The following is a 27,079-nucleotide window of genomic DNA, read 5'->3' as shown; positions in this document are numbered from 1 at the left end:
ATAAATGAGCTATTGAGATATATAAATATTTTGAGAAAGATTTCATGAGAACTTGTTGGTAAAATTATATTAGATGGAATAGTTGATAAATGAAATATTAAAGATTTATTAATTAAATGGTTAAAATATTAAAATTATTAGATCTTCTCGAAAATTTCTTTTATAGTTAACTCCTATTATTATTTTAAAATATTTTTACAAATGTTCCTAAAATCTCACAATGAAATTTTCATCAGGAATTAATATTTAGAATTTATTAATGACTTATTAGTTCTTTTAATAGTAGCAATATATATATATATTGATTGGCATTATTAAATGGGGAAAAGGAAAATATTTTATAAATTATTCTTTATTTATAATGGATAAATAAAGGAATAATATAAAATGGGCTTTCCTACATCCTCAAAGGTACATGAAGTATTTCGATAAAAGAAGAACGATTGTATATGAGTTAGATACAGTCGTTTAAGGAAATATGGGTAGTTAGAGAAATGAGTGAATAGTGATTCACTGCATTTGTTGTTATCTTTTCTATTATTCACTCGAACACATGTTTCGTGTTATCAAAGGTTCAAATAAACAAAAGCGCCTGAGTAACCTATCGCGCTAAGGAAAGAGAATCATTGTCTTAAGTAGCAAAACACTGCAATCAGGTAGGCATTACTTTCGTATATATCAAATGAGCTTAAAATGTTACATTCAAGCAAGTTATTTCATGACAAAATCTTTGAGTTTAAGTTATTTCAAGTATTGTCTTGCCATAAAATGTTTTAATTTCAGTATGATATCTATCTGATATGGCTTTGCCAGTTATCATGTAATCGAATTCGGGTCTTGAGCAGTTGATAGCTATCCTGCCTTGGCTAGTGTACACCAGTGACCGTGAGTCATCTAGCGGGTTGGCCGGTCAAGTGACCGTGAGAGGTGGCCACCTCTCCGGCATACAGATTCAGATATGATAGATTACAAAAGAACTTAGTCTGATCAGACGAACTTTAGAATCACAAATGAATTTAGTATGCTTAGGGCCTTTTTAAGTAAAAACCCTTGGTTATACTATTGAAATGGCATGACAATTTACATTTATTATGTATGTATATGATTTTCGGCATATGTCTACTGAGTACTTTGTACTCAGCCCTGCATGTATTTCTAAATGTGCAGGTTGAGCAGTGATGAGTGATGATGGGGTGTCGAGCGGAGCTTTGTCATATTTCCTAAATAAACTCTTGGCGATACATGTCTTCATACATGTATCACGTTCTCATTTCCGCTGCGAACACTCAGTTATGATGCAGTTTATCCTATTATGTTGGATTGTCAAATCAAGTTATTGTATAAACACTTAAATCGGATACTCATGACCGATTACTCGTTATTATCTATATATATGTGTGACTTATTCTCATATGATGTCTAAATCTTAATTTAATTCATTTATAATTATTTATCACCCCTTTCTGTCCCCTCTCCTAATTTCCCTTCCCTAGTCACGGTTTCCCGGCTTACCTATCCTTAGTTAAGTCCGGTCGTGACAATAATATAACAGAGTTTTTGTCGTATAGACTCAAATAACTAACAAGTTCGGATAACTCCGACTTATCCAAAATAACATAAAACTTCTGAGTACGCAGCGGAATAAGGTTCTGATTACATGTATGAAGACATGTAACCCTAGAGTTCATTAATACATAATAAGACAAAAGAGTCCCGCTCGTCACTTCATCACCATCGGCAGCTGCTCAACCTGCACATTTAGAAATATATGCAGGGCTGAGTACAAAAGTACTCAGTGGGCACATATGCCTACTATGAAATATAACATGCTTCGTAAAGTTGTAAATTGTCATGCCATCATAAACAGTACAGCAAGGGAGTTTTTCGCTAAAAAGGCCCAAGCTTACTAAATTCATTTGTGATTCTTAAAGTTCGTCTGCAGACTAAGTTCTCTTGTAATCTATCATATCTGGAACTGTGTGCCGGAGAGGTGGCCACCTCTCACGGTCACTTGACCGGCCAACCCGCTAGATGACTCACGGTCACTGGTGTACACTAGCCCTGGCAGGATAGCTATCAACTGCTCAAGACCCGAATTCGATTACATGATTAAAGTCACATCAGATAGATATCATACTGAAATTTAAACATTTTATGGCAAGACAATATTTGAAATAACTTCAATTAATTTAGTCATGAAATAACTTGCTTGAACGTAACATTTAAACTCATTTGATATATATGAAAGTAATGCCCACCTGATAGCAAAGCTTTGCTACAGATTAGTGACTCCTTGACGAGCTCTTATTCTTGCGCTCGACCTTTAATCCGAGAAAATAACGTAAGACTTTAAATCGAGGGAAAATTCTCAATTAAATGAGAATGCGTAATTAAACTATGCATGAATCTCGTATGCATGAACTATTATTCTGAGATAATAATCAGGGAATTTCTATTGTTAATCCAGGCTATCGGATTTAAACAAAAGCTAAGTCTCGTCTCATGAAGCCGGATAATTAACAAAAATTAATCCGTTCTCTTCGGGGTGTTCTAATCCGTCAATTAAATAAACCCCGCTCCTCGTAGTCAATAGAAAATAAATACTTCAACTTATTCGCTTTATAATCTCATAATTAATCGGGCTTAATAAATAAGAACAAGTAATGTTATAAAATTAAAAAAAATAAAATAAAATAAAAAGGCTCAACATAAGGCACATAAGAATCACAATCAAACATCATCAAAACATGCTCTGCTTTTACACTGACTCAACTTCAAAATTTAATCTGTTCTGACTCCGACATCTCCTGGACTCGAGACTCATACCGAAAGAAAGATCTTCGAGTCTAGTTTCATATAAAAAAAAATAGAGTCGAAAACTCCAAGTGGTTTGAGAGATATGACGTTTTTACCACGATCTACCATGTTCGGCAGTTTTGAACAATCGAAAACTTGTATTTTTGAAAAATAGTAAACGTTGTCAAACTGGGCTCAACTTTGGTGGATATCTAAATAACACAATAAGGTTAATACCATAAAAATTTGGAAAGCTAGATCACCCAGGAAGCTACTGAAATAAATGACTCTTTTCTCTGTTCTCTGAAATTCTCAGTAGTAATGTGCAGTTTAGGTTTTACATTTTAAAGAAGTATCATACGAAGTTGGAATGGCTTGAAATTTTACCAGGGTACTCAAGACTCATGTAGGGACTTGCTATAAAATTTTCAAAGTTGTTAGACATCGACAAACCGTCGATCACAGTAGGTCAGTAGGCCTACGAAATTCATATTTATAAGTCCTTAAAAATAATTTATATAAATCAAGAATAATAGTTTAATCCCAAAAATATTCATTAAAAGTCCATCCTAATTTAAATAAAGAACGGACCTCATTTAAAATAAATAGTCCCAAACTTGTTACGCACATATACTAAATCTTTCACGAAACATCCTTTAAAATAAACTTTGATACATAGAAAATAATTCAACAACTTGAGCTCTTAAGGGGTTGTTTTACAACAGACACCAAATCTACCTCGGATCTCCAAATGAGGCTCCAAAAGACATTCTGGAAACTAGACATTTCAAGGATCATTCTCCAATTTGAATCGAATGAAAAACAATTCAAACGAGCAAGATATGCCCTCTCAAAGATGGGTATTTAACAAGCAAAAATCTGTAAATTTCATATTTCCATATTACAACCAAGTCAGTGGGCTTTCTTTAAAAAATTCATATCTCCCTTTACAAAACTCCACTGGGAACCCCAAAGGTCAATCTGGAAACTAGGGAGAGATCATAACACTCTCCAGTTGGATTTACTCTAAGAACCTTCATGGTTTAGAAGATATGACTATCTAAAGTTCAGTGCACAAAAAGAGTTCAAGTTTGGCAGATTCAGAACATAAATCGGAAAAACCACTTTAAGCTTCACCAAAAATTCTAAAACTGAACAAGTAAGTTCCCAACATGTCAGTGAATATTCAGTAGAAAGATAGGCTTGAGAATCAAATATTTAAGTCGGCCTTTTCCACCTCAAAGTCGTAGGTTTGTAAAATCTACTGGATGGTACATGGAATAAGAACTAGATTTCAAGAATTTATACCGGTTGTTTCCCTTACTCAAAAATGGTGAGGCCGATGTCAAAAGAAAGATACGGGAGTCTAGAGTGACATATTCAAGTTTCAAAGGTTTTCACCGAGTGAAACTTTACTTATGATCTCCCAAAGATTGTTTACCAAAAATGTATTCCAGATGGGCAGTGATGTTTACAAATTCATAAATAAATCATGCGAGCTCTAAATATTCTGAAATTTTACCAAAATATAGAAAATGTATGAAAGATGATACACAATTAATTTGGGAATTTTTGGGAACCGTTTGGATGGCTGGAATCGCCTTGCAAAACACTGCCGGAGCAGTGTGCTTATGGCAGATTCGCTGCCTTACCTCATGCACGGTTTTTCACCCAATAAACTCTAGCTTCGAGTGTTGGGGTACTACTGGACTGGAGCAGCTTGAAATCTTGGCAAAGTAGTTAAGCCAAGTCTTCCTTCTCTTTGTGATTGCTGGTGCGAAATGGAAGGAATGGGTGAAGTGTTGGAGTTGATGGGGAGCAAAGGTAGTGGAGATGGTGGGGAGCATAGGGTAGTGGAGTTGATGGAGTGGGGAACAAAATTAATGGAAAGAAAAAGAGAAGAAAAAGAAAGGAAAAAAAATGTAGAGGAGAATTATTGATGTATTTTCTCTGTCTCGGTGATTCTGTAACTGTAAGATGGATCGTGTGCTCGTATATGCTTGATACTGTTTATTTAAATAAATCTCGTATTTCGACATGTGATTTCTCACTAAAACCGATAAATTATAAAATGAATCTAAATTAAATCCGCAGATTTAATTAACTTCCTGAGTCGGAAATAATTCACGATCTGAGTAAAAATAAAATCAAATTTCATCTCGCTTAAATAAATAACGTGACTTTGCTAAGTCAGTTATAACTCTGAAATAATATCATTAACTGTTTTAACAATATAAATTCAGGATCATAAGCTGAATTCATATTAGGATAAAAACCGTTTTCATTCACTGATGAATAAAAATAAACACTCATTACTGGATTTAAAATATATAAAAGAGCGGGTCACTACAGCTTTGCTCACGACTTCTATATCTATTGTTCATAAGTTATACTAATATAAAGGCATGTCTGGATGGAGTCTTACTCATATGAATTGAGTTGTTTATTTGTGTTTTTCTTTTAGGTGTAACTCTGAGGATATTCTTGAATTGAAGAGTTGATGGAGTTATACCACAAAATTAAGCATATATTCATGTCGTATCCACGTTGTTCAACAATTTGAATGTCTTGTTCATAAAGATGAATGCATGTTATGGAGATGTTATTCATGTGTGTGAGGAGTTATTCATGATCTTTGTTCACGAATTTCGCTATCTTGTTCATAATTGATGAATCTTGTTCATGAGTTTATTTATGTTCATGTGTGTTATGATTTATTCATGACTTTTGTTATATTGTTCAAGGGTTATGAATCATATTTGATCTGGTATTATTCATGTGATTAATGCGTTCGTTTGTGTTTGTGGGGGACTTTTAATATGCCGGTTTCAAAATGAAAAATGTTCATGTTTGCTCATTTAGGTGGGCCCAACTGCGCCACTCTCTGCGGGGATGAGTTACGCATCTGCCATTGTTGAAAATAACCAGACACATGTGCGTTGCGCTAAAATTATCAATAGCGACTACAATGAAGCGAGGGAAGATGTTATGAGTTGTGCATCGAAGCATTATCGCAACTTGTGCATGGATACTATGTTCAACGCAAGCTTTGTTTTGCTTGGATGAGAGTGCAAGAACATACTATGATTATTGCTTTGATTTTTATTATTTCTCTGAATATTTGTTGTGATTTTTTATTATCATAAATAATGATACTATCAACAATACAATATTTCTTTAAATTAGGTACCGTTTTTTGTCCTGTGCAATAATGAAATTTCATTATCTAATTCATAATCTCTCATTATCTGATATATGTTTATGTTCATAAATACTGAATAACGTGAACAACATGAATCAACAGGGGCAATACACGAAAAAAAATAATGAACATACAATACGTGCCCGTAAACATATCAATGATCACTATGAACATATCCATGATATTTATGCATTTGGCTTTTTATTATTAGAGATAATGAACATACAATACGTGTCCGTGACATATCAATGATAAATCTATATTGATACATAACAAAAAAAATTGGGATAACAAAATACTCATGAAATAGGACACGTACTAATGAAGAGTTGATAGGCTACAAAATGGCGGTGATAATGCCCAACCAATTCTTTTCAATTTCTCAAGATTAGTCAACGCGGTAATTTAGGGATTCTCCAAATCTTTTCATTTCACACAGTTTTTACATTTCATTTAAATACCACAAGTACCCTTATTCATATAAATTGACTGATTTCTAATTAAATTGTAATTACAATATTAACGCCTAACTACTAATCTAAGCCGTTGGATTAATAATAATCTAGGGTCTAAGATGGTTCTTAGTTCTCACATGATACTAACATAAAACACCTTTTAGAATATAAAATAGGAACCATTTTGAGCCTTTAGATCAAAAAGATCTACGGTTGATTAATCATCTTATTGGATGAATTCATGATCTTGGGTTCGAATCTCACAGGTAGGAAAAAATTTATTTTTCGCAATTCATACCTTTATACAGGAAATTCATACGTGTTCTACATAAAATTCATACATTTTTGTTGGTTTGTATTTTTTTATTTTAAGAGCTGTTTTTACCGTAGCCCTTCCGTAAAATAAGAACGCTTCTTAAAATATAAAATAAGAACCATTTTCAACTCTTAGATCATCAAGATCTACGGTTGATTCATCACCCTGTTGGATGAATTCATGGTCCTGAGTTCGAATCCCAAATGTAGCAAAAATTTATTTTTCGCAATTCATACATTTATACGGTAAATTCGTACGTGTTATACATAAAATTCATACATTTTTGTTGGTTCGTAATTCTTAAAATAAGGGTGGTTTATTGAATAACCGCCCCTATATATATATATATATATATATATATATATATATATATATATATATATATATAGGGGTGGGCTAGAATAAAAACACTCTTAAGTGTATAAAATATAAACATTTTTTAATGTACGAATTTTATCCAACATGGTTACGAATTGCGAAAAATAAATTTTTGTTACCTTTGGGATTCGAACTCAGGACCACGAATTCATCCAACAGGGTTACGAATCAACCGTAGATCTTGATGATCTAAGGGCTGAAAATCATTTATATTTTATACACTTAAGAGTGTTTTTATTCTAGCCCTCCCCTATATATATATATATATATAGGGGACGACTAAAATATGTACATTTCTTAAGATATAAAATAATAATCATTTCCAGCCCTTAGATCATCAAGATCTACGGTTGATTCACCATCCTGCTGGATGAATTCATGGTCCTGAATTCGAATCCAAAGGTAGCAAAAATTTATTTTTTGCAATTCATACCTTTATACAGTGAATTCATACGTGTTCTACATAAAATTCATACATTTTTCCTAGTTTTTATTTCTTATTTTAAGAGGTGCTCTCACGGTAGTCCTCCCCTATATATATAGGGAGGATCCCATGAGAACCACATCTTTTTGTGAGAACGAAGAATCAATCACAGTCGTTGATTTGGGCAGATCCAATGGTTGTTCAACAGTAAAACATGAACATCGTTGTTCATGTGTCACATGAATATATATCTTTGTTCATGTGCTTTTGTTCATGTATTTTATGTATTTGTTCATGGTTCATCATGAACATCGTTGTTCATGTATTTTATGTATTTGTTCATGATTTTTCATTCTCACAAAAAGACGAGTTCTCACAAGATGCTAACCATATATATATATATATATATATATATATATATATATATATATATATATAGGGGAGAGTTCAATGGAGACCACTCCCCTATATAGAGAATGAAGACCAAATCTGGTTCCTTGATCTAACTTAATCTAATGGTGGTAATTTAATTGATTAATTTTATTAATTTTCATTTATTTTATAATCAAAAGGTTAAGCATGTCATTTTCTATTTAACCCTAATCTCACTCACTCTCTCTCATTCACGCTCTCTCTCTCTCTCTCTCTCTCTCTCTCTCAATCACTCTCCCCCCCTCCCCCGCAGCCTCCATGTCTGCTGCTTTGCCGCCTCCCCATCTCTCCTACTGCTCCGTCGCCTCCCTCCCCGCCACCTTCCCAATCGCCTCCATCTCTCCTGCTGCTGCTCCGCCGCCTCCCCAATCTCCCCAAGCCGAGCCAGACCAGCAGCGCCGCTCCCCCACGTCCGTCCCTCTCTCCTCAAAATCGTCATCCCTTCCTGCCTTGGTAATGGTCGTCATCGCAGGTGGAGCCATTGCCACCGCACCCTAGATCCCTAAATCTGCACCATTTTCTTTCGATCTCCGGGATCTCCAGCGACCACCGCAGGTGCCATGACCACCGCCCTCCAGTTGTCGCCGCCCTCTCGCACCAGTTCCAGTCACCACCGTCCATGATCTGCCGCCTCCAATCCCAGATCTACCGCTTCCCCTCCATGATCTGCAGCGGCCTCCACGCCCTAATGGAGACCGATCTCCCCTACCGAGTTAAAATAGCGCCGGACAGAGAAATCACCCCCTATTTTCGATTTTGTGAGATGAATTTTACCATTTTGGTGGTTCTGTGCTACAAAATTCGTAAATTCTGTTGGTTGTAAAGTCCAGTTGGGTGTTAAAAGGTAGAACCTTTGTATAAATTCTGTTGGTTGATTTCTACAAAAATAATGGAAAAATTTGGTTGATTAAGGAGTTTGAACCTAATGTTCGTAGAAAATTTTAATGAACATACTAATATTCGTTGATATGTTCGTAGAAAAATGAATGAACATACTAATCTGGATGATATGTTCGTAGAAAAACAAATGAACATATTAATGTTCATCGATATGTTCGTAGAAAAACAAATGAACATACTAATGTTCATCAATATGTTCGTCGGAAAACAAATGAACATACTAATGTTCACCTATTATGTTCATTGACGGATCAGGTCCCAGAATTGGAAGAGAGTAATTTTCGGGATTTGTTCAACCAGATGCCATAATTCGTGGATTTGAGTGGACGTTTTTGCCCTTTTTGGATTAAATAAATGTAATTAACCATTATTTAATTACATGAAAAATCAAATAAAGAAATAATCTGGATCATTGATTGGATTGAGATGAATGACCTTGATTTGGTCTTCATTCTCTATATAAGAAATGGTCTCCATTGAATGCGACCCTATATATATATATATATATATATATATATATATATATATATATATAGGGATGGGATCAAGTGAGAATTACATCTTTTTGTGAGAATGTGGAACCAATCACAGCCCTTTATTTGGACATGAACAACGATTGTTCAACATTAAGTCATGAACATCGTTGTTCATGCGATGAACATCGTTGTTCATGCGTCACATGAACAACGGTGTTCATGACTTACTATCATGAACATCGTTGTTCATGTGCTTATGTTCATGTATTTTATGTATTTGTTCATGGTTCTCCATATGAACATCGTTGTTCATGCGTTTTGTTCATGTATTTTATGTATTTGTTCATTGGTTCGCACATGAACATCGTTGTTCATCAGTTCGCACATGATCCTCTCCCTATATATATATATATCCCTATATATATATAATTCATATATTAAAAATATAATATGTAAAATATATCAAGGATAAAAATATCTTTTTATGTCTTTTTGTGTTGATATTTGATCCGGGTCAAATTGATCCAAATAAAATCACCCAAATTATAATCAATTTTCTGATAATTAGTTAAACCAACAGGTTATCTGTAATTTCCAAATTCAAAAGTGGCAAGGTAGGAATGACGCAAAAAGGGGTTGAACATTAATTAGGGCTCATCTCGTAATCCGCCAAATAGGGGTTTGGGAAATTTCACTACCAAATTTGATTCTCGATTTGAGTAACCATGGTTGAACCAAGTTATGGTGGAAAAAGGGTTAAAGGTTAACTAACGTTTGGTTAGTGTATATACATTAAACCGTCACAGTGGAAGAGCGAGGCTGCGAGAGACAGCTTCTTTCTTCTTCTTCTTCTTCTTCTTCTTCTTCTTCAGAGAGAGCTCAGGAAAGAACAAAAATAGGGTGTTTTCGCGTGTTAGAGGCCAGTACTTTCCAATTCACGCCATTTTGTGAGTGCCCTTTTCAACTGATTATTTCAACTCTGCTGTTCATTTCACGAACTTTATCAATATTGGTGTTGGTAAATTAATGAAAAATAGTCTGATTTTTCTAATTATTCCCTTTCGTTTTGACGAGTTACTCTAACCTTTGGTGTTGTTGTGTGTTTTCGAGCTTTAACGTTTTCTTTTTCCCTTTTGGGTGTTCTTGTTTGAGTTGATTTTGGTGTAGGATTTTGTTGATGATTTTGTTTAGTTAAGTCGACATGCAGTTCAATTTAGAATCAATGCCATTTTGTGTTTTTTATTTATTTTCCGTGTGTGTTTCTAATCTTGGTTTATTCGAGTGTTGCAGTGAAGGGAAGTTCTGAGGAAGTTCAATTTGTCGAAGCTTTGCAGGTAGCTTCATTCTTGATTGTCATTGGAATTTTATTTATTTATTATGATCTGATTGCTGGTGATTTATGCGTTATTCTTATTGATTATGGGTGTAAAATTATGAATATTTGTTGCTTGTTGGATCGAATAGGAAGTTATAGCATATCTTGAATTTTTCGCGTGTTTTCTCTTATTTTCAATTTTCCCTGTTTTTCTCATTGACCATGATTAGTTAGATGAAGTAATTATAATTGTTTACTGGATTAAGTAGAAAGCAATGTTAATTTAAACTTTCCTCTTATGTTTGATTTCGATTTTCCTTTTGTTCTAACTTATTTGGGTACCGTACAACCGTTACATAGATACACATTTGTTGTGTTGTGGATACAAATTAGTCGGGTTTTCTGGTGGGGTTACATAGATACACATTTTTCGTGCTGCATGAATGCAAATCAGCTGTGCTTTTTTTTGGGGGGGGTGGGGTGGGGGTGCATAAGTACACATTTGTTGTGTTGCGTTTATACAGATTAGTCATTCTCTTCTGGGGGGAGGGGGAGCATACGTGGATACATTGGTCGTGTTATGCAGATGTAGATGATTCGTTGTTTTGTTTTTCATTGGGGGGAGGGGTGCATAGATGCACATTTGTCGGGTTGCATAGATATAATCTCAAAAAAAAAGAGGAAAAGGAATGCCTAATCTTCACAAATGCTCATCTTCTTCTAATGTTTGTTCCTGTTAACTAAGTGGACATAGCTAAAAATTTTGTCCTGGCATCAATATGTGATGTTTAATGTTATCTAATTCTAGTTAATGTAATTCAGAATAACTTTGAATAGCTTCAATTTGCTGGCATGTTCTATTCATCATTTATTGCTTAGTCTGACCTGGATTTATTGAAAGTGCCGATGATATCTTCCATTATATTGTTTGCTTCCTGGATTTAATAGAATACCTTTGTTAAAAATAAACTTTCTTATATTTGTCATAATTCCTATTACTGATATTACATTGACCATTTACAGAAGGAAAGTTTAAGGAATTGGAACTGACAGAACTTGTCGTGTGAGTAAGAAATATGAGTGAAAATTGCAGTGATGCTGACTGCAGTACTGAATGTAGCAGTGACGGAGTCTCAGCTCTTTCGGTCAACGAGAAGGGTAGGAATAAAAGGAAATTTTTATCTGATTTGTCGCTGGACATTCCAGCCGAAGCATCAAATGTGTCTCCAACGGAAGTCCCTAGGTATGAAATGCTAGAGGAAAAATTCAGAAATGCTCTGAATGAGTTGGGTTCTATAATGGATAGGTCTGAAGAGGCTATTGACGAGCAGGACGCCGAAGAACTCCAAGGGTCTGATTGGGATAATCCTGTGGCCTGTCAGCTTGAGGAACTGTTAACGTATAGTTTGAATGCAACATTCTGCACTGCGGTGAAGAAAATTGTTGAAAGTGGGTACACTAAAGAAGTTGCTGAGTGGGCCGTCTTGTATAGCAGCCTGTTCAATGGCAGTAAAGACGTCATATCCAATGTCATTGACAGTGCTTTGACTATACTAAAGAAAGACAAGGATTTTAGTACAACGAAGCATCCTGTATTTGAGGGGCTGCAGAGCCTTGTAGACTACACATTATTGGAGATGGTTTGTGTGCTTCGAGAAGTTAGGCCGTCCTTGAGTGTATCAGAAGCAATGTGGTGCCTATTAATGAGTGATTTGAACCTCGTAAATGCATGTGTAGCAGAAGGAGGCACTGTGGGTGGTACTTGTAGCCAGGAAGCTTCTGGAGACAGCCAAAAACTTTCCCAATCTAAATCTGAGACTTCTAGCACCGGTCAGATGAAGGATTCTAACGAGTCAGGAAGTGCAAAACAGATAAACCCCCAAGATAAAGGTTGTGAGCCGAGATCCCCCTCTGCTGGTGAATTGGCAAGTTCCGGAAAAGAATGTGTTCTCGCTGCTCTAGAAGCAAAGGGAAACTTGTCGAACTTTGTGAAGGAGCATTTTCTGGCTTCGTCTCAAGGGAATGCCGTGGATGAGAAAGCAGTGGGTAATAGGAAAGGCTTATCAATTAATTCCAAGAGAGATATGCTTCGACAAAAGGCGTTTCAGTTTGAGAAGAATTATAAAGGTCGCCTGTCGAAGGGAGCTTTCAAGGCCAAAGTCGCTGCATGGGGAAGTATGGTGTTGGACAAGTCACTGAGGGCGCAGTCCGGTTGTGCTAGCGTCGCGATGAAGGGAGCAGCTCATCCTAAGTTACCGACTCCTGCTGGAAGTAGTAGCTCTGCTGCGGAAGGTAACAACCATCCTTCAAGCAGTTCACCATCCCCTGCGCCTGCCGACGGTGGTTCGAAGGGTGGAGCTAATGTTTCCGATACTCCTAAGGCTACGGATTACTACGCTTCAATCCCGTTCGATGAAACTCAGCAGAAGTATGTCCCTCAAGACTGAGAAAGACGAAGCCATTCTGATACTAGTCCCCCACAAGCAAGAGATGGAGAAGGAGCTCCAAGGATGGACGGAGTGGGCTAACGAGAAAGTCATGCAAGCTGCACGGAGGCTTGGGAAGGACCAGGCGGAGTTGAAAATGTTGAGGCAAGAAAAAGAAGAGATGGAGAAATTCAAGAAGGAAAAGCAAGCTTTGGAGGACAGTACCATTAAGCGGCTGTCGGAAATGGAGTATGCCCTGACCAATGCCACGGGCCAGATTGAGGTGGCTAACTGCACCATCCGTCGCCTTGAGGATGAGAATGATATGTTGAAGAATGATATGGAGACTGCTAAGGTTCAGGCGTTTAGGGCGGCTACTAACTTGCAGAACGCTCTGGAAAGAGAGCATGACACCCTCAAGAAACTGCAATCATGGGATGCAGAGAAGGGTGTCGTCCAAGACGAACTCACAGATCTTAAACGCCATATACCTGCACTTAACAATCGACTAGAAAAAGCTAGAGGGAGAAAGGATCAGTTTAAGGTATGGCATAAATTGGTTTTTTACTATATCAATTAGTTTGTAAAAACATCTGCCCGTGCATACCATAATAAAATCCTACTTGTGATTAATAAACCTAACTAGGGATTAATAGATCCTAATTAGGGATTAATAAACCCTAATTATGGATTGGTGGATGCACTGGACATCCGGATGCATCCAACTTTTTGTCAAAGTGTGAGCTTACACTGAGAGTTGCCATTTCAGGCTCTGTGGAAGCAGGAGGAGAAGGAAAAATCAAAAGCTCAAAAAAAGATCGATTCCTTGAGGAGTAAACTAGAGGAAGAAGAGGATTTGACGAAAGTAGAAGCAGACAACATAAAGCAGGCAGCCGAGAAGGAGATGCAGAAATGTGAAGCTGACATCAAGAGGCTTCAGAAAATGATCATGGAGCTGAGCCTCGAGTCTGACAAATTGAAGATAGCAGCTCTTAACTTGGGCTACGGCAGCTATTTGGGGGCCCTCCCGGGATCACAGCTTCCTAAAGTGACGAAGAGGTTGGCCGTGTTTCAGGATAACTTCAGTGAGTCTCCGGATGTGAAACCAGAGAGGGAATGCGTCATGTGCATGACAGAGGAGATCGCGGTGGTTTTCATCCCATGCGCGCATCAGGTTCTCTGTGCTAAGTGCAACGTGCGACATGAGAAGCAAGGAATGAATGACTGCCCTTCTTGCAGGACGGCCATCCAAAAGCGTGTCTCTGTTAGTTATCGCGCTGATTAGCAGCTCCATTGCAGTGGTAGGTTTGTCTAGCTTCTGAGAAAACTTGGTTGCAGTTTCATGTGGCCTTATATTGCGTTTAGTATAAACTACAGTTTGAACCAGGAAAACAAACCGTTAGATGACTGACAAAAGGGGTTAATAATTCATGAATCAAATTGGTCTACAGTCTAGACTCTTCTCTCTCTCTCACACACACACACACTTGCCTTTCTTGAAAATTTTGCGTGTCAAAACTTAAATCTGTATGTGAAGATCCTTTCTTTAAAAGAATAAGATTGAAATATGGGTAAGAGGTGTGCGTCCGATGAGTTGGAAGTATTAAATTAAACAATTTTATGTAAAACTTAATTTGTTAATGAATTAGATCTATGGTTTTCAGTGATTGTTGCAACTCTGTGGTAATTTAGCTTGATTTATTGGTTATAGTTGTAATAATTGTATTCATTAGAACATAGCGTAAGTATTGTGACTGGAATTAAGCTTTACATAATTAAGTGGAAACTATAGGTAATGGTTGTAAAGGTTGATGTGCAAACTTTGGTATAGAAGGATGCCGATCTTAATATTACAGAAGATGTCGATATGTCCGAGTGGTTAAGGAGACAGACTTGAAATCTGTTGGGCTTCGCCCGCGCAGGTTCGAACCCTGCTGTCGACGATTACTTTTTCTTTCTATTCCTTGAAATAAAACTAGTACTTTTTCACAATGGAAATTACTTTCAATTTTTTAAGACAATATTAGATCTTACTGAAGAAACCTGTTTATCTTCTAAAAAAAAAAAAGAAGAAACCTGTTTATTTACATGATTAGATGACCTTTTTTTAGTTTTTATTTGGCACCATTTCATGGTGATTTTTTGCATTAGACGTATGTTTAAGTGGCACACTTCCCTTTATAGTTTAAGACTTAAGCAGAGTATGATTATTTGCAATAGCCAATACTAGGTAAAGGTTCTAGTTGAATATGTAATGTAATGTTAGAGGATGGCATCACATGAGCTACTGTCGGAATGATATCGCTGTCGTGTTGATACAACTTTCTTTGAAAGCAAAAATTGTAGGAGAATTAGAATTATTCTTCAAAAATCGATATGGTCATCGCTACTTGTTGGCAATTTCTTGAGGAGGCACCAAATTTCATAGTCATGTTTGTTCAGCCTGAAGCTAATACCATAGCTCATACACTTGTTCATATTTTGTTAATTTTCTTTTTATATATGTTTGAGATGAACATACGCTCTTTGTGGAGATTCCTCTCCATCTCTCAAATATATATGAAAAAACAAATTATATTAAGAAATAATTAAATGCAAATTAAAAATTCGTATATGATTAAAATGATTTAGAAAATACTACTATATACACCCTCCGTCCCATGAATCTTGACACGTATTCCTTTTTGGGCCTTCTCACGAATCTTGACACATTTTCAAATAAGGTAATAATTAGTCCAAAAATAAGGGATATTAATTATATTCTCTCTCCTACTTTATCACTTTATTACATTCGTTCTCCTATTTTATCACTTTTATACTTTATTACCTACACACTTAAAACACTAATCACTTTTATACTCTACCCCCCCTTTCTCTCGCCCTCTGCCTCACTGAACCCGGTGGAAACCGCCTCCACCTTCCTCCTCCTTGGCGACGGCGAGGCGCCGCCGCCTCCCTCTATCTCTCTCCCTCCGATTGACAGCAACCCAGCCGCCATAGGAGCCCTAGATCCCCAATTCCATTCGCTCAAAATCCTCTCTGAAAACTCTCTCCCTCCAATTCCATTCGCTCAAAATCCATTCGCTCAAAATTCCTTCAGCCCTTTTCGCGTGGAGAAGACTCGAGGGAGCTGGAGAAGACTCGAGGGAGGGCGGTGGAGGAAAGACGGTGGATCTGTGATGGTGGTCGGGGAAGGCGGTGGAGGAAAGCTCTGGCTCTGCTCTGCCTCCGGCACCTGCACCAGATCCGGCGCTCCTGCCGCCGCCGCGCCAGTCACCTCCGTCCCTCGTTCTTCTTCTTCCCCAAACATCCATCGCCGTCGTCGACTTCTTCTCCCTCAAAATATCTGCTTCTTCCCCAGATCTCGCGTCGCCCTCCCCCAAATTACCGCTACGATCTTCCAAAGCCACCATTAAAAGCTCGATTAACACCTTAATCAAACCCTCCTCAGATCTAATCTCCACTCTTCCCTTCTCTCTCTGCGATTCCATTTCGCGCCGAAGATCTGCCAGGAACAAGAAAGACGACGACGGCGAAAATTTTCAGTTTTGGGGAAAAAAATTTTTATCAAACGACGTAGTATCACGAGTATAGGACGACGTCGTTTCTTCACATCGTCGCCGGTGCCAAGTCAGCTTTCAGGTGACTTAAATGGTGCCAAGTCAGCAGTCAAATTGGGGATTTTCGAAAATCATGGAAAAATTGATCACGCCCTTAAGTTTAGGGAAAATTTGATAAAAAAAAAAGTTCATGGCAAACTTGGAAATGAGCCCAAAGTTCATGATTTTTGGCGTAATTAACCCATATTTTTATAAATGTAGTTTGATATTTTCCGTTAACTTGTTTTATGTGTGTGTGTGTGTGAGAGAGAGAATTGATATGATTTATAGTATTGACAATTCATCATTATAATGCTAATTACAACTTTCTATTCACTAAATCAAAAAGTTATCTTTTGCATGATTTAAAAAACTTTAACACTTTATTTTTTAGAGTTTTGTATGTGTGCTTTTGTTTATTTTATTTTTAATACCCTTTCTACTTTTATTTTTAAGAAAAGGTTTGCTTTTCCTTTTTAAACATTTCATTTTAGATTTTCATAATTATCCCATTTCCCCTTACAACCTTATGTTTCGTTTTCCTTTCTCTAAAAGTGAAAATAAATTAAAAAGACAAAAACAATGAAAATAGAAAAGTTAAAAACATAGACTTTGAAATACAAAGACGAAAGCCAGACAAATAAAAGTACAATTAAAACGATTTGCGTTTTTCCCAAAATAAAAGCTTACGTCACATCATTGGACTGCAACAAGACGAAAGAATTATCATTGAATAATTTCCACTTTAGACGAAAAACTTATCATTAATAATTTTCACGTAAGACGAAAAAACTAATCATTAATTAATTTCCACTTATGAATACTTAATTACCACTAATTACCTGTCTATTGCTTTGGCAAGTCAATTTCTCCCACGTTTAAATCACACCCTTTGTTACTCAATCCGATCTGCAAGTGACAAAAAGGAAGCCTTTGATTGCGTTGTGCGTACGGTTGAAGAGAGAGATTTTGAGCAGAGAGAGCTATGGAGATTGTGGGGCAGCTGCGGAAACAGTATGTTGACTTCTCTACTTCTCTTTATCGCGAGGTTAGTTTCTCTCTCTCTCTTCTATTAATCTCTTACTGTTTTTCTAAGCAAAAGAAGCAATCAAGATTTGCTGAAACTCTTTTTCGTATGCTTTATATGAGAATAACTGAATCTTGATAGATTTTTTTTTCTTCAAGAACTTCAAAGAGCTCTGTGAATTTTGTCAATCTAACTTTTTTCGTGATTCCAATCATATATGTATGAGATTTTTTTTTTCAAGAACTCTTTCAAGAATTTTAAGAGCGCTTTTGTGTTTCCAGCCCTTCATAAAAAATACTATGTTTTCAAGAATTTGGAAGGATCTCTAACTAACATTATTTTTGTTTTAAAATTTTTGGGAAAAAGGGTTTCTTGGATGAACAGTATCTACAGCTGCAGAAATTGCAAGATGAGAGCAACCCTGATTTTGTGTGTGAAGTTGTCTCACTCTTCTTTGAGGATTCTGAGAAGCTTCTGAATAATTTAGCAACTGCTCTGTGAGTTTCATTTCTTGTTATTGATTTTTTTTTCTTCTTTTTTAGATTATGATTCATGGCTCTGAATTTTGCTAAATCTTTTCTTTTCCTTGTTTGTGTTTTTGTAGTCAGCAGCAGGTTGTAGATTTCAAGCAGGTTGATGCCCATGTTCATCAGTTCAAAGGCAGCAGTTCAAGGTAATAATGATCAATAATTCAAAATAAACTAAACTACACCGTTTCATCAATATGAACTCTTGAAGTTGAGATCCTATGATTTGATCATGCCTTCTGAATTTGTGTTCTGCATCTAGCTGTTTGTGTTGAGAGTGTGTAGATTTAGATCTGATCTGGCTGCAGCTCTAGTGTGGTTGTTCGTTTTCTTGTAGTTGTTTTATATGCATTGTTTGATCCTCGTTTCATCTAATACCAGCATAGGTGCGCAAAGAGTGAAGAACATGTGTGTTGCATTCAGAAACTTCTGTGAAGAGAAGAACCTCGATGGGTGAGTTCTCGACTTTCTGCTCATGTAATTATTCGTTGCCAAGGAGGTGATTGGGAGCTATGCTCGAATCAGGACAGAAACGAGGCTTATGGTTGCTGATTTATTTGTTTTAAGTTGATAAATGTTGTGTAGATTAGATCATAACTGCTATGAGTGATACCCTATAATATTCAGTCTAGTATAAGATGAGTGATGCCCTATAACTGCTTTAGTCTTTACAAATATTAAACTTGTGGAATAGTAAAAGGCTCGAATTGTAGCCCCTAATCCGGAGCATACATCGGCCATGTTCATTTTGTTTGGATGGACTCATAGTTGATGATAGAAATTGTTTCTACTGTTTTGATGCAGGTGTTTGAGATGCTTGCAGCAAGTAAAGCACGAGTACTTTCTTGTAAAGAACAAGCTCGAGGCTTTGTTTAGGGTATGTTTTTTGTAGATCTTCACATTCTAGGTGGAACACAAACCTAACAACCATTGCATCCCATATTTGGTCTCGTTGGAATTTGGTATTGTTAATTGAGTCATCTTATCGAACAATGTATGTGTATCGATCTTTTTATTCGTGTCCCTACCTGTGTCCATTTAGGCCTGTCTATATATCTATCACGTTTCTTTCACTTATATTTCTGCTACACTGAGCTGCTTTTTTTATGCTTCGACTCTCTGCATAACAACCCCCTTTGTTAAAAAATGCAGCTGGAGCGACAAATTGTGGAAGCCGGTGGGACAGTTCCCGCCATAGCATGACTTGTTACACATGTGACTGAAAGCATCTGTGGTAGTTGTAGATCTGAAGAGATTGAGGTGAATGTTTCGTGTGAATTAAATTCGATTTTCGGTTACAAATCTTGTGCTCGAGTTATGGCTTCTGTGTAAACATTCTGCAAATGCCATGTAGCTGTTAATACTGTTTTCCATCTTGTTCTATAGCGCTAATGCCTGTATTTTCAGACAGGAAATCTGCTTCTTACTGAATATTAACTTCTTATAGGTAGATTGATTCATTAAAACTTGCAACTCTTTCCCTTACACTTTCATTGTTTCTAGAGTATCTATAGATACTTAAATACTGAAAGTCTACTTGTTCAACTGAACCCCTTAATATACATGTCATGTTGCTTGATTCATTAGGCCCTTTTGTTTTTTATTTTGTATTTCCCTCTTTCGAGCGGATAAAAAGATTAAAATAATTTTTCTGGATATTGAATATGAAAGTAACACTACTCTGAAGTAGTAGTATTACTTATCTCGATTATTTGGGTCTATAAGATTATTATTACAACATAAAACTTTGAGTACCTTCAAATTTCTACCTCAATCTTTTAGATCTCTCAACCAAACTAGTAATCAATGTTAATTTTAGTTGATAATGCGAAAAACCATAATAATAATAATAATACTGTTACTAATGTATCAAATATGAAGTCTGCTACAAATGGTGAGCAGCAAAATATGAGAAATGCAACACAGTTTTTCCTCGCCTTCGAATTGGACTCTGAGATACTTTGAATATTTTCTCCAGTTGCTTATATTCTCATTACCTAAAGAAGAATTCAGGCACAAAGTCAAATACTTGGACAAAAAACACAGGCACATATAACACAAACATTTAAAATCGTAGACGAAACTAAAGATTCACAACTAACTCCAAAACCATAAGGCAGAAGAAACGAAATAACCTGATGACTGAGGAGGAGCGTCGTCTATGGAAAACAGCTTCTGCAACGCTGCAATTTTTGTGTTTCAGATCTCAGAGACCTCTCCATTGCTCTTCATCAAATCACAACTTCAAGTGCATCATCTCACCAATAATCTCCACAAGAGCACGAGCCATCCACAAAATGATGGAATCGGTTAGTATCACGAACAATAACTTCCCTCCCAGTAATCCTAGAGACGAGCTTGATGGCCGCATGACAATCACCACACACGCGCAGGTTTTTAACTATCCGAATAACAGAGTTTGCTTTCGTAGCAATGAGGCCAAATGCAAGAGCCAGCTTCTCACTGTGGCACCCCAAGAAATGCTCCTTCTCCTCCTCTTCTATATCGAACAGCACATATTCCGTGGCAGCCACAAAACCAGCTTCTCTTAGCTCTCTACCCAGCTCGGAGAGTTTACCATATATCTCACCCGACATAGCATGAGACGTGTCTCCAACCAGAAACTCGTGCACAATACCGTCCACCTCTATCCAACTACAGCCACGCATCTTCTGAATCCCTTGCTCGTGCATCACTGCCCTAATGCTCTCCGATTCATCCCATTTCTGATTAGCTGAGTAAATATTTGATAAAAGAACGTAGTTCCCTGAGTTCCACGGCTCCAATTCAATTAAACGCTCCAATACATGCTCTGCCAATCGAGTATTCTTGTGCAGCCGACATCCAGCCAACAGAGCTCCCCAGACTATGGAGTTGGCATCCATCGGCATGCTCAAGATCATATCATGAGCTTCGTTTAACAAACCAGCTCGAGCAAGAAGATCAACCATGCTTCCATAATGCTCAATAGTAGGAATAGGATCCAAAGAATATAAGCCACTGATTCCATTGAAAAAACGCCGCCCATCCTCAACAAGACCGGCATGAGCACATCCACATAGTAGACCAAGAAAAGTGTTCCCGTCACCCTTCCATCCACATTTCTGAACCACACCAAAACAACTAAATGCCGTTTTGGTATGGCCAGTCATAGCTAGACCAGAAATGACCGCATTGAAAACCACAAGATCCTTGGTTTTCATTCCTTGAAAAACCTCCCAAGCTAGAGCTATTTTACCACATTTCGCATACATGTCAATCAAGGCAGTCCCCAAAACAGGATTGCACAGGAACTCGTTCCTATCCATCATGCTGCAAGCCCTTTCCCCGAGCTCCGAAGCCCCAAGCCTAGCGCAAGCAGAGAGCACCCCGACAATGACATAGTGATCCGGCCCCAAATTCTCTCTCAGCATCATATGGAATAATTCCAAAGCCTCCTTTGGGAAACCATAGGCCGCGTAACCCTGCACCATAATGCCCCAAGTAACAATATCCCTCTCGTGCATCCCATCAAAGATGGTGCGCGCTTTCTCCATATCTCCACACTTAGCATACATATCCACCAATGCAGTATTCACAAACACATTCCTCGCCATCCCAACATCCACCACATATTTATGCATCCACTCTCCAACCACCAAATCTCCTAGCTGACTGCACGCAGATAATGCTCTAACAAGTGTATAGCTGTCCGGCTTCAAACCCGCCTCCAACGAATCCCTAAACAAGTCAACAGCCTCCTTGAACCTCCCAACGCTAACATACCCGCTCATAACCGCAGCCCACGAGACCACATTTTTCTCAGGCATTTCATCGAACAATTTCCGCGCATCACTCAAACGCTCCAATTTTGAATACAGTCCCACTAATCCAGTATTCACATATGAATCATATTCAAAACCCTCTTTCACAATCAGTGAATGGACGCTCATACCAAGTTTAGTGTCCATGTTCTTCAAGCAAGATTTTAGAACAAAAGTGAATATAAAATTGTTGGCCAAAAATCCCTCGCGGCGCATTACGTGAAAGAAATTAATGGCGTCGTCAAAATGATCTTTTGAAACAAACCCACGAATCATGGTGTGGTATAAATGGAAATTGGGCTGCGTCTCGTTGAATAACGCTGTGGCGTAGTCAGGGCGGTTGAAGTGAAAGGCTGATTTTAGAACCATGTTGAGAATAAATTGGTCTCGATGAAGGTGGAATCGGAAGAGGCGGGCGTGCACATTCTTGAGCTGGATCAAAGATTTCAAGCTTTGAAACAGAGCCGCGTTGATCTCCATTTAGAGACTGTTAAAGTTTCAAATGGCATCTTTATGATGCACTTTGACTGTTGAAGACGGCGGGGAGTGATTTCTATCTGTATGCGCATATTGTATATTAACAATATTGAATTTCCATTTCTCAAAAAAATAAAAATAAATAATATATTGAATTTCCAAAAGCAAAAAACTCAATTAAGATTAAACAATAATTATTACTAATATTTATAACTATGATTAACTTATTCCAGTTAAAATTCATTAATTTTCAAATAGAATTCATTAATTGTAATTAAGATTTACTCTATCCCTTCACAAAAAATAATCTATTTTTATTATTTTGAGTTATCCACAAAATTTAATCATTTTTTAATTTTGGAAACTAACTATCACACGATGAACAATATTCTTCACTCACAATACAAATAATTATCATTATTAACATTATCTTTTAAATTGGATATTTTCTCTTCTCACAATAAGAAGTCATTTTCATTAAAACTCGAACCGTTCCATTCTAGAACTATTTTTTATGGATAGAGAAAGTATTAATTTCAATTAAAATTAATTAATTAATATAATTAAAAATTAATGAATTAAAATTAAATAAATGAATTAGATATGGACCCATACCAGGAGAGTAGAACATCCCCTTGGAAAGTTGGCGTTTAGAGCACCCGCAACGCACTCCTCGAGTGGCTACTCGAGGAGGGCGTTGCGGTCGAGTAGGTGTGTGACAGCCCGAAACCCATTTAATTATTTAATTATTTTGTTTGATTTCATTATTTAAATTTTAACTATTTTTATATCATGAAAAGAATATATTTATGTAGCAAGTTAGTAAATGGTATAGTCGTGCCCCTAGTTAGATAAATAATTTTAAGTTACAGATTATAAATTTAGCAAATCAAAACTCTTATGCTCAAATTGGGCCTAAATAAATATATTTACAAAATTTCATTGGGCCTTAATTAGTACTCTTTATTTTCTTTTCTTAATGGGCTAGAGTTTGAAAGAGCCTATTAAGAGCCATCACATTTAGTAAATGTTCGACTGAAATACATGAAACAGCAGCTACGTGTTTTCTCCCTAACCACAATTCTATTTTTCATCTTCAGCCATATATTTTTACTTGAGCTTCAATAATACGAATTTTTTTTAACTTCATCTTGAAGAACATTTATCCTTGATCAAGAACATTTATCCTTGAACAGCAAGGATAAGCTCCTCAGCCACAACTTCGAATTCTTGGGGAGAAAGTAAAGCTCCCTCATCCACAATTTCAGTATTTTCTTGTCAGCCACATATTCTATGTACGTAAGCTTGAAGAAGCAGAAACTTAATTCTTGCAACCCACGAATTTCTCTCTATTTAAACCTCAATTCATTATCCCCAATTCGCTTTTTCCTCATCTGCTTTCCTACACCATATAAATCCATTTCCATCTCTCACTACAGAATCCAAGCTGGTAATTTTAATAACTTTTACAAAGTTATTTCATTTACTGTTTTTCATTTCTGCACAAAACCAAACTCCCACAAAAGTTCTTATTTTTTTTCAAATTCAAACATGCATATACAGCATTAAATTTATTAGAATGCATATTCACTGCTTTTACAAAAAAAAGAAGAAAAGGGAAAAATAGAAGAATGAACTGGAAAGGGGGGTTGTGGCTTAGAACAGGGGGAGAGGCGGTGGAGCAGCAGCGCTGCCGCGCGCTGTGCGCCACGGCAGCCGGAGACAGGAAGAAGTACAGCAGCAGCGCCGAAGCTGGGACGGAGGGAGGCGGCCTGACCAACCGCTGCTCTCTGTCGCGGGACGGCGAGGGTGGCCGCGCTGTCGGCTGAAGAGAGAGAGAAAGGTGAGGGTGGTGTTGGGCAGGAGCAGGCGACGGTTGGCGGAGGATGAGGCCGGAGGAGGAGTCAGCCGCGGCTTGGAGCGGCGAGGAGAAGGGCAGAAGGGGGGAGAGAAGTCGATGGAAAGGGAGAGAGGGAGAGAGGTTAAGGAGAGGACAGGGGGAGGCAGAGTCGCGGCCTCCGGCGGCGGCGTGCCGTCTGGTGGCGGCGGCAGGAGGCTGAGAAGAGGGGAGGGGGCAGGGCACCGAGAGGGAGAGAAGAAGAGAGGGAGTGAGGCTGCGTGAGATGTGTGTGTGTATGGTGGGAGTGTGATTAAATTAGGGTGAAGGAAAGAATGGGCTTGGGCCCTAGGATTGGTTTTAATTTAAGATGGTTGGGCTTAGTATAATTAGTAGCTGGGCTTCAGATTTTAATTTTACTCTAATTATATTGGGTTTGGTATTTTTGATCCCAAATTTTTTTATAAGAAGCATACATTTTATTATTTGATTCATTAGATCAATTATTTTATATGGTCTTATACTTTAAATTATTTTCTAAAAGTTCAATTAGGCCCTTATGTTTTGTTATTCGAATTTATCTGACTAGGTGCGGCGCGACTAGGACATGGATTTTAATTTGAATTATCAGAATTAGCTTTCAAGTTGAACTTCAAATTCAGGTGTGGGATTTATTTCAGTACATGCCGTGGTTAATTGTTGTCCATTTTAATATTATGTGTTTGCCATATGTGTTGTAAATTCAGTTATATCGCTAGGGGCCCGCTCAATGGGTCCAGGACTTCACCGTCCTTGGTATGCCACAATGCGATTTCATGTTACAGTTAAGGTTGCAACCTATTCGCCAGGGGCCTGCTCAATGGGTCCAGGACTTTAAAGTCCTTGGTATGCCACCGTGCGAATTTCAGTTATCAGTACAGTGCAGTGCGTATGTGTTGACCATTTTATTAACGTGGACAATTATTGCATGTTTCCCACACTGAGTATATTTCATATGCTCATCCCATATTTAACATTTTTAGGTAACTAAGGTTGGAGACGCGTGGAGGATCGAATGGGCGCGTCAAGTATATATATATTTTGAAAAATATGATGGCGTAGTTACATCTAGCCTTTTGCTTGTATAGTTTCAAAGTCTAAAACTACTTTTGAGATTTTAATATAACTTATCAGGTTTAATGTTATCATATTAGCTTTTCCTCCATGGCTGGCCTTCTTTTAAAATTATTTCAAATATTTTATTTAGGAATTTATTTCTTTGAATTTCTTTATAATTTAAATCCTTATGTTTTTCGCTGTCAAAAGTCATTTAAATTCATTTTAACACTTTAATTAGATTAGGGTGTTACAGTATGGTATCAGAGCAGGTCTACTTTCCTGTAGACTCTGCAAAATAAAATTTTTCTTAAAATGTTTCAAGTCAAGTGTGACAAGGCCATTCGACCACTACGCGCTCCGACATCAAGGTAAAAGTTATTTTAAAAGTTTTCAAGGGGATGAGTATAAACTGTTTATATTCCGAATTTATGTTAAACTTGCTGCAATAATTGAAGTTGTTATCAGAAAGTTCAAGTTCATTATGCAAGTTATTATGAGAAAGTTCAGTATACAAGTTATTATGTTGAAGATTATTGCAGCTATGAATTTTATTTCGGAATTTTACAGTTCATGACATTGAGATTTGATGAGTTCAAACTTTTCATGTTGAATATAGTCCTCGAATTAGGAATAACCTAGCATTTTCCTAGAAAAGTCTTGTTTTATAATCCCTTATTTATGTGATAGTGCCTCTGAATATAGAACCATGAGGAATACGCGTGCACATTCCCACCACGCCGAGAACTCAAATACAAATTCCGAAGCAGAAGCTGGACAACCTCATCCAACTAATGGAGGAGACTTCATGAGTCAATTTCTGAGCGCCTTACAAGGTTTTGTCCAACAGCAAACCCAAACTCAGGCCACGCAGCGAGACCTAAACCAGACCTCTAACACAATGGATCAAGCGGTAGAGCGATTTCGGAATTATAATCCGCCACGATTCAATGGACGTGATGGACCGCTAGCAGCTGAAGAGTGGTTGGAAGAGCTTGAACGGATTTTCACTCACATCAACTGTACCGAGGAACAGAAAGTTTCATGTGCTGTTTTTCAACTCAAAGAGGACGCTCGACAATGGTGGAAACATTTCTATCGTCTGTTGGGAGAAGAGGATCGCAATGTTCTCAATTGGAAAATCTTCAAGGGAGTAGTAATGGATAAATACTTTCCTCTGTCATTCAGAGAAAAGAAGGAAACCGAGTTCTTTGAGTTGAAACAAGGAAATATGACTATAGAGGAGTACGAGAGGAAATTTAATGAGTTGGCTCGTTTTGCACCACACCTAGTTGACACAGAAGATAAAATGATAGCTAGGTTCAGAAAGGGACTGAGAACTGACATCAAGGGAATTATGGCTGCACATGTAATTGAAGATTTTAGCGATTTGGTTAAGCGAGCCGAAGAGGTGGCAACTGCTCTTGGGTCAAACATCTCTGCACAAAAGCCAGCGAATCAACCTATGAAAAGGAAGTGGGAGAACTATAATCAAGGCGGAGGAAACTTCCAAGATAAGAGGCCGAAGTTTGGTGGAGGCGTTAATCCAGGAACAACGGGGACAAGACCACAATGCCAGAAATGTGGAAAATAT

At 37.3% G+C, this 27,079-nt stretch overlaps 3 protein-coding genes, 1 long non-coding RNA gene, 1 other non-coding gene and 1 pseudogene across 5 annotated transcripts; 4 read left to right on the top strand and 2 right to left on the bottom strand.

The window, feature by feature from the left end:
* Nucleotides 1-1,575: 1,575 nt before the first annotated feature.
* LOC130998857 (uncharacterized) lies at nucleotides 1,576-4,872 on the bottom strand. Its single transcript, XR_009093316.1, has 3 exons — nucleotides 4,449-4,872; nucleotides 2,259-2,321; nucleotides 1,576-1,750 (listed from the first exon to the last, which is right to left on the bottom strand). It is a non-coding gene; the product is annotated as an uncharacterized LOC130998857 (long non-coding RNA).
* A 5,117-nt stretch (nucleotides 4,873-9,989) lies between these two features.
* LOC130998853 (putative E3 ubiquitin-protein ligase RF298) lies at nucleotides 9,990-14,570 on the top strand (annotated as a pseudogene).
* Nucleotides 14,571-14,981: 411 nt separating this feature from the next.
* On the top strand, nucleotides 14,982-15,063 carry TRNAS-UGA (transfer RNA serine (anticodon UGA)). Its single transcript has one exon. It is a non-coding gene; the product is annotated as a tRNA-Ser (tRNA).
* Nucleotides 15,064-17,349: 2,286 nt separating this feature from the next.
* Nucleotides 17,350-19,739, top strand: LOC130998851 (histidine-containing phosphotransfer protein 1-like). Its single transcript, XM_057924261.1, has 6 exons — nucleotides 17,350-17,767; nucleotides 18,113-18,243; nucleotides 18,351-18,419; nucleotides 18,655-18,726; nucleotides 19,078-19,150; nucleotides 19,426-19,739. The coding sequence occupies exons 1-6, from the start codon at nucleotides 17,705-17,707 to the stop codon at nucleotides 19,474-19,476; spliced, it is 459 nt and encodes a 152-aa protein (XP_057780244.1). The 5' UTR covers nucleotides 17,350-17,704; the 3' UTR covers nucleotides 19,477-19,739.
* Nucleotides 19,740-20,073: 334 nt separating this feature from the next.
* Nucleotides 20,074-22,634, bottom strand: LOC130998845 (putative pentatricopeptide repeat-containing protein At3g08820). The gene is made up of 2 exons (XM_057924252.1): nucleotides 20,409-22,634; nucleotides 20,074-20,270 (listed from the first exon to the last, which is right to left on the bottom strand). Exon 1 carries the CDS (start codon nucleotides 22,554-22,556, stop codon nucleotides 20,532-20,534), a length of 2,025 nt encoding a protein of 674 aa, XP_057780235.1. The 5' UTR covers nucleotides 22,557-22,634; the 3' UTR covers nucleotides 20,074-20,270; nucleotides 20,409-20,531.
* Nucleotides 22,635-25,957: 3,323 nt separating this feature from the next.
* LOC131010747 (uncharacterized) lies at nucleotides 25,958-26,871 on the top strand. Its single transcript, XM_057938413.1, has 2 exons — nucleotides 25,958-26,805; nucleotides 26,865-26,871. Exons 1-2 carry the CDS (start codon nucleotides 26,195-26,197, stop codon nucleotides 26,869-26,871), a joined length of 618 nt encoding a protein of 205 aa, XP_057794396.1. The 5' UTR covers nucleotides 25,958-26,194.
* Nucleotides 26,872-27,079: the final 208 nt, after the last annotated feature.

Source organism: Salvia miltiorrhiza, chromosome 1 (genome assembly GCF_028751815.1).
Source record: "Salvia miltiorrhiza cultivar Shanhuang (shh) chromosome 1, IMPLAD_Smil_shh, whole genome shotgun sequence".
Taxonomy (NCBI): Eukaryota; Viridiplantae; Streptophyta; class Magnoliopsida; order Lamiales; family Lamiaceae; genus Salvia; species Salvia miltiorrhiza.
The sequence above is the reverse complement of the archived record's forward strand: the minus strand, read 5'-3'. Positions and strand labels throughout refer to the sequence as shown.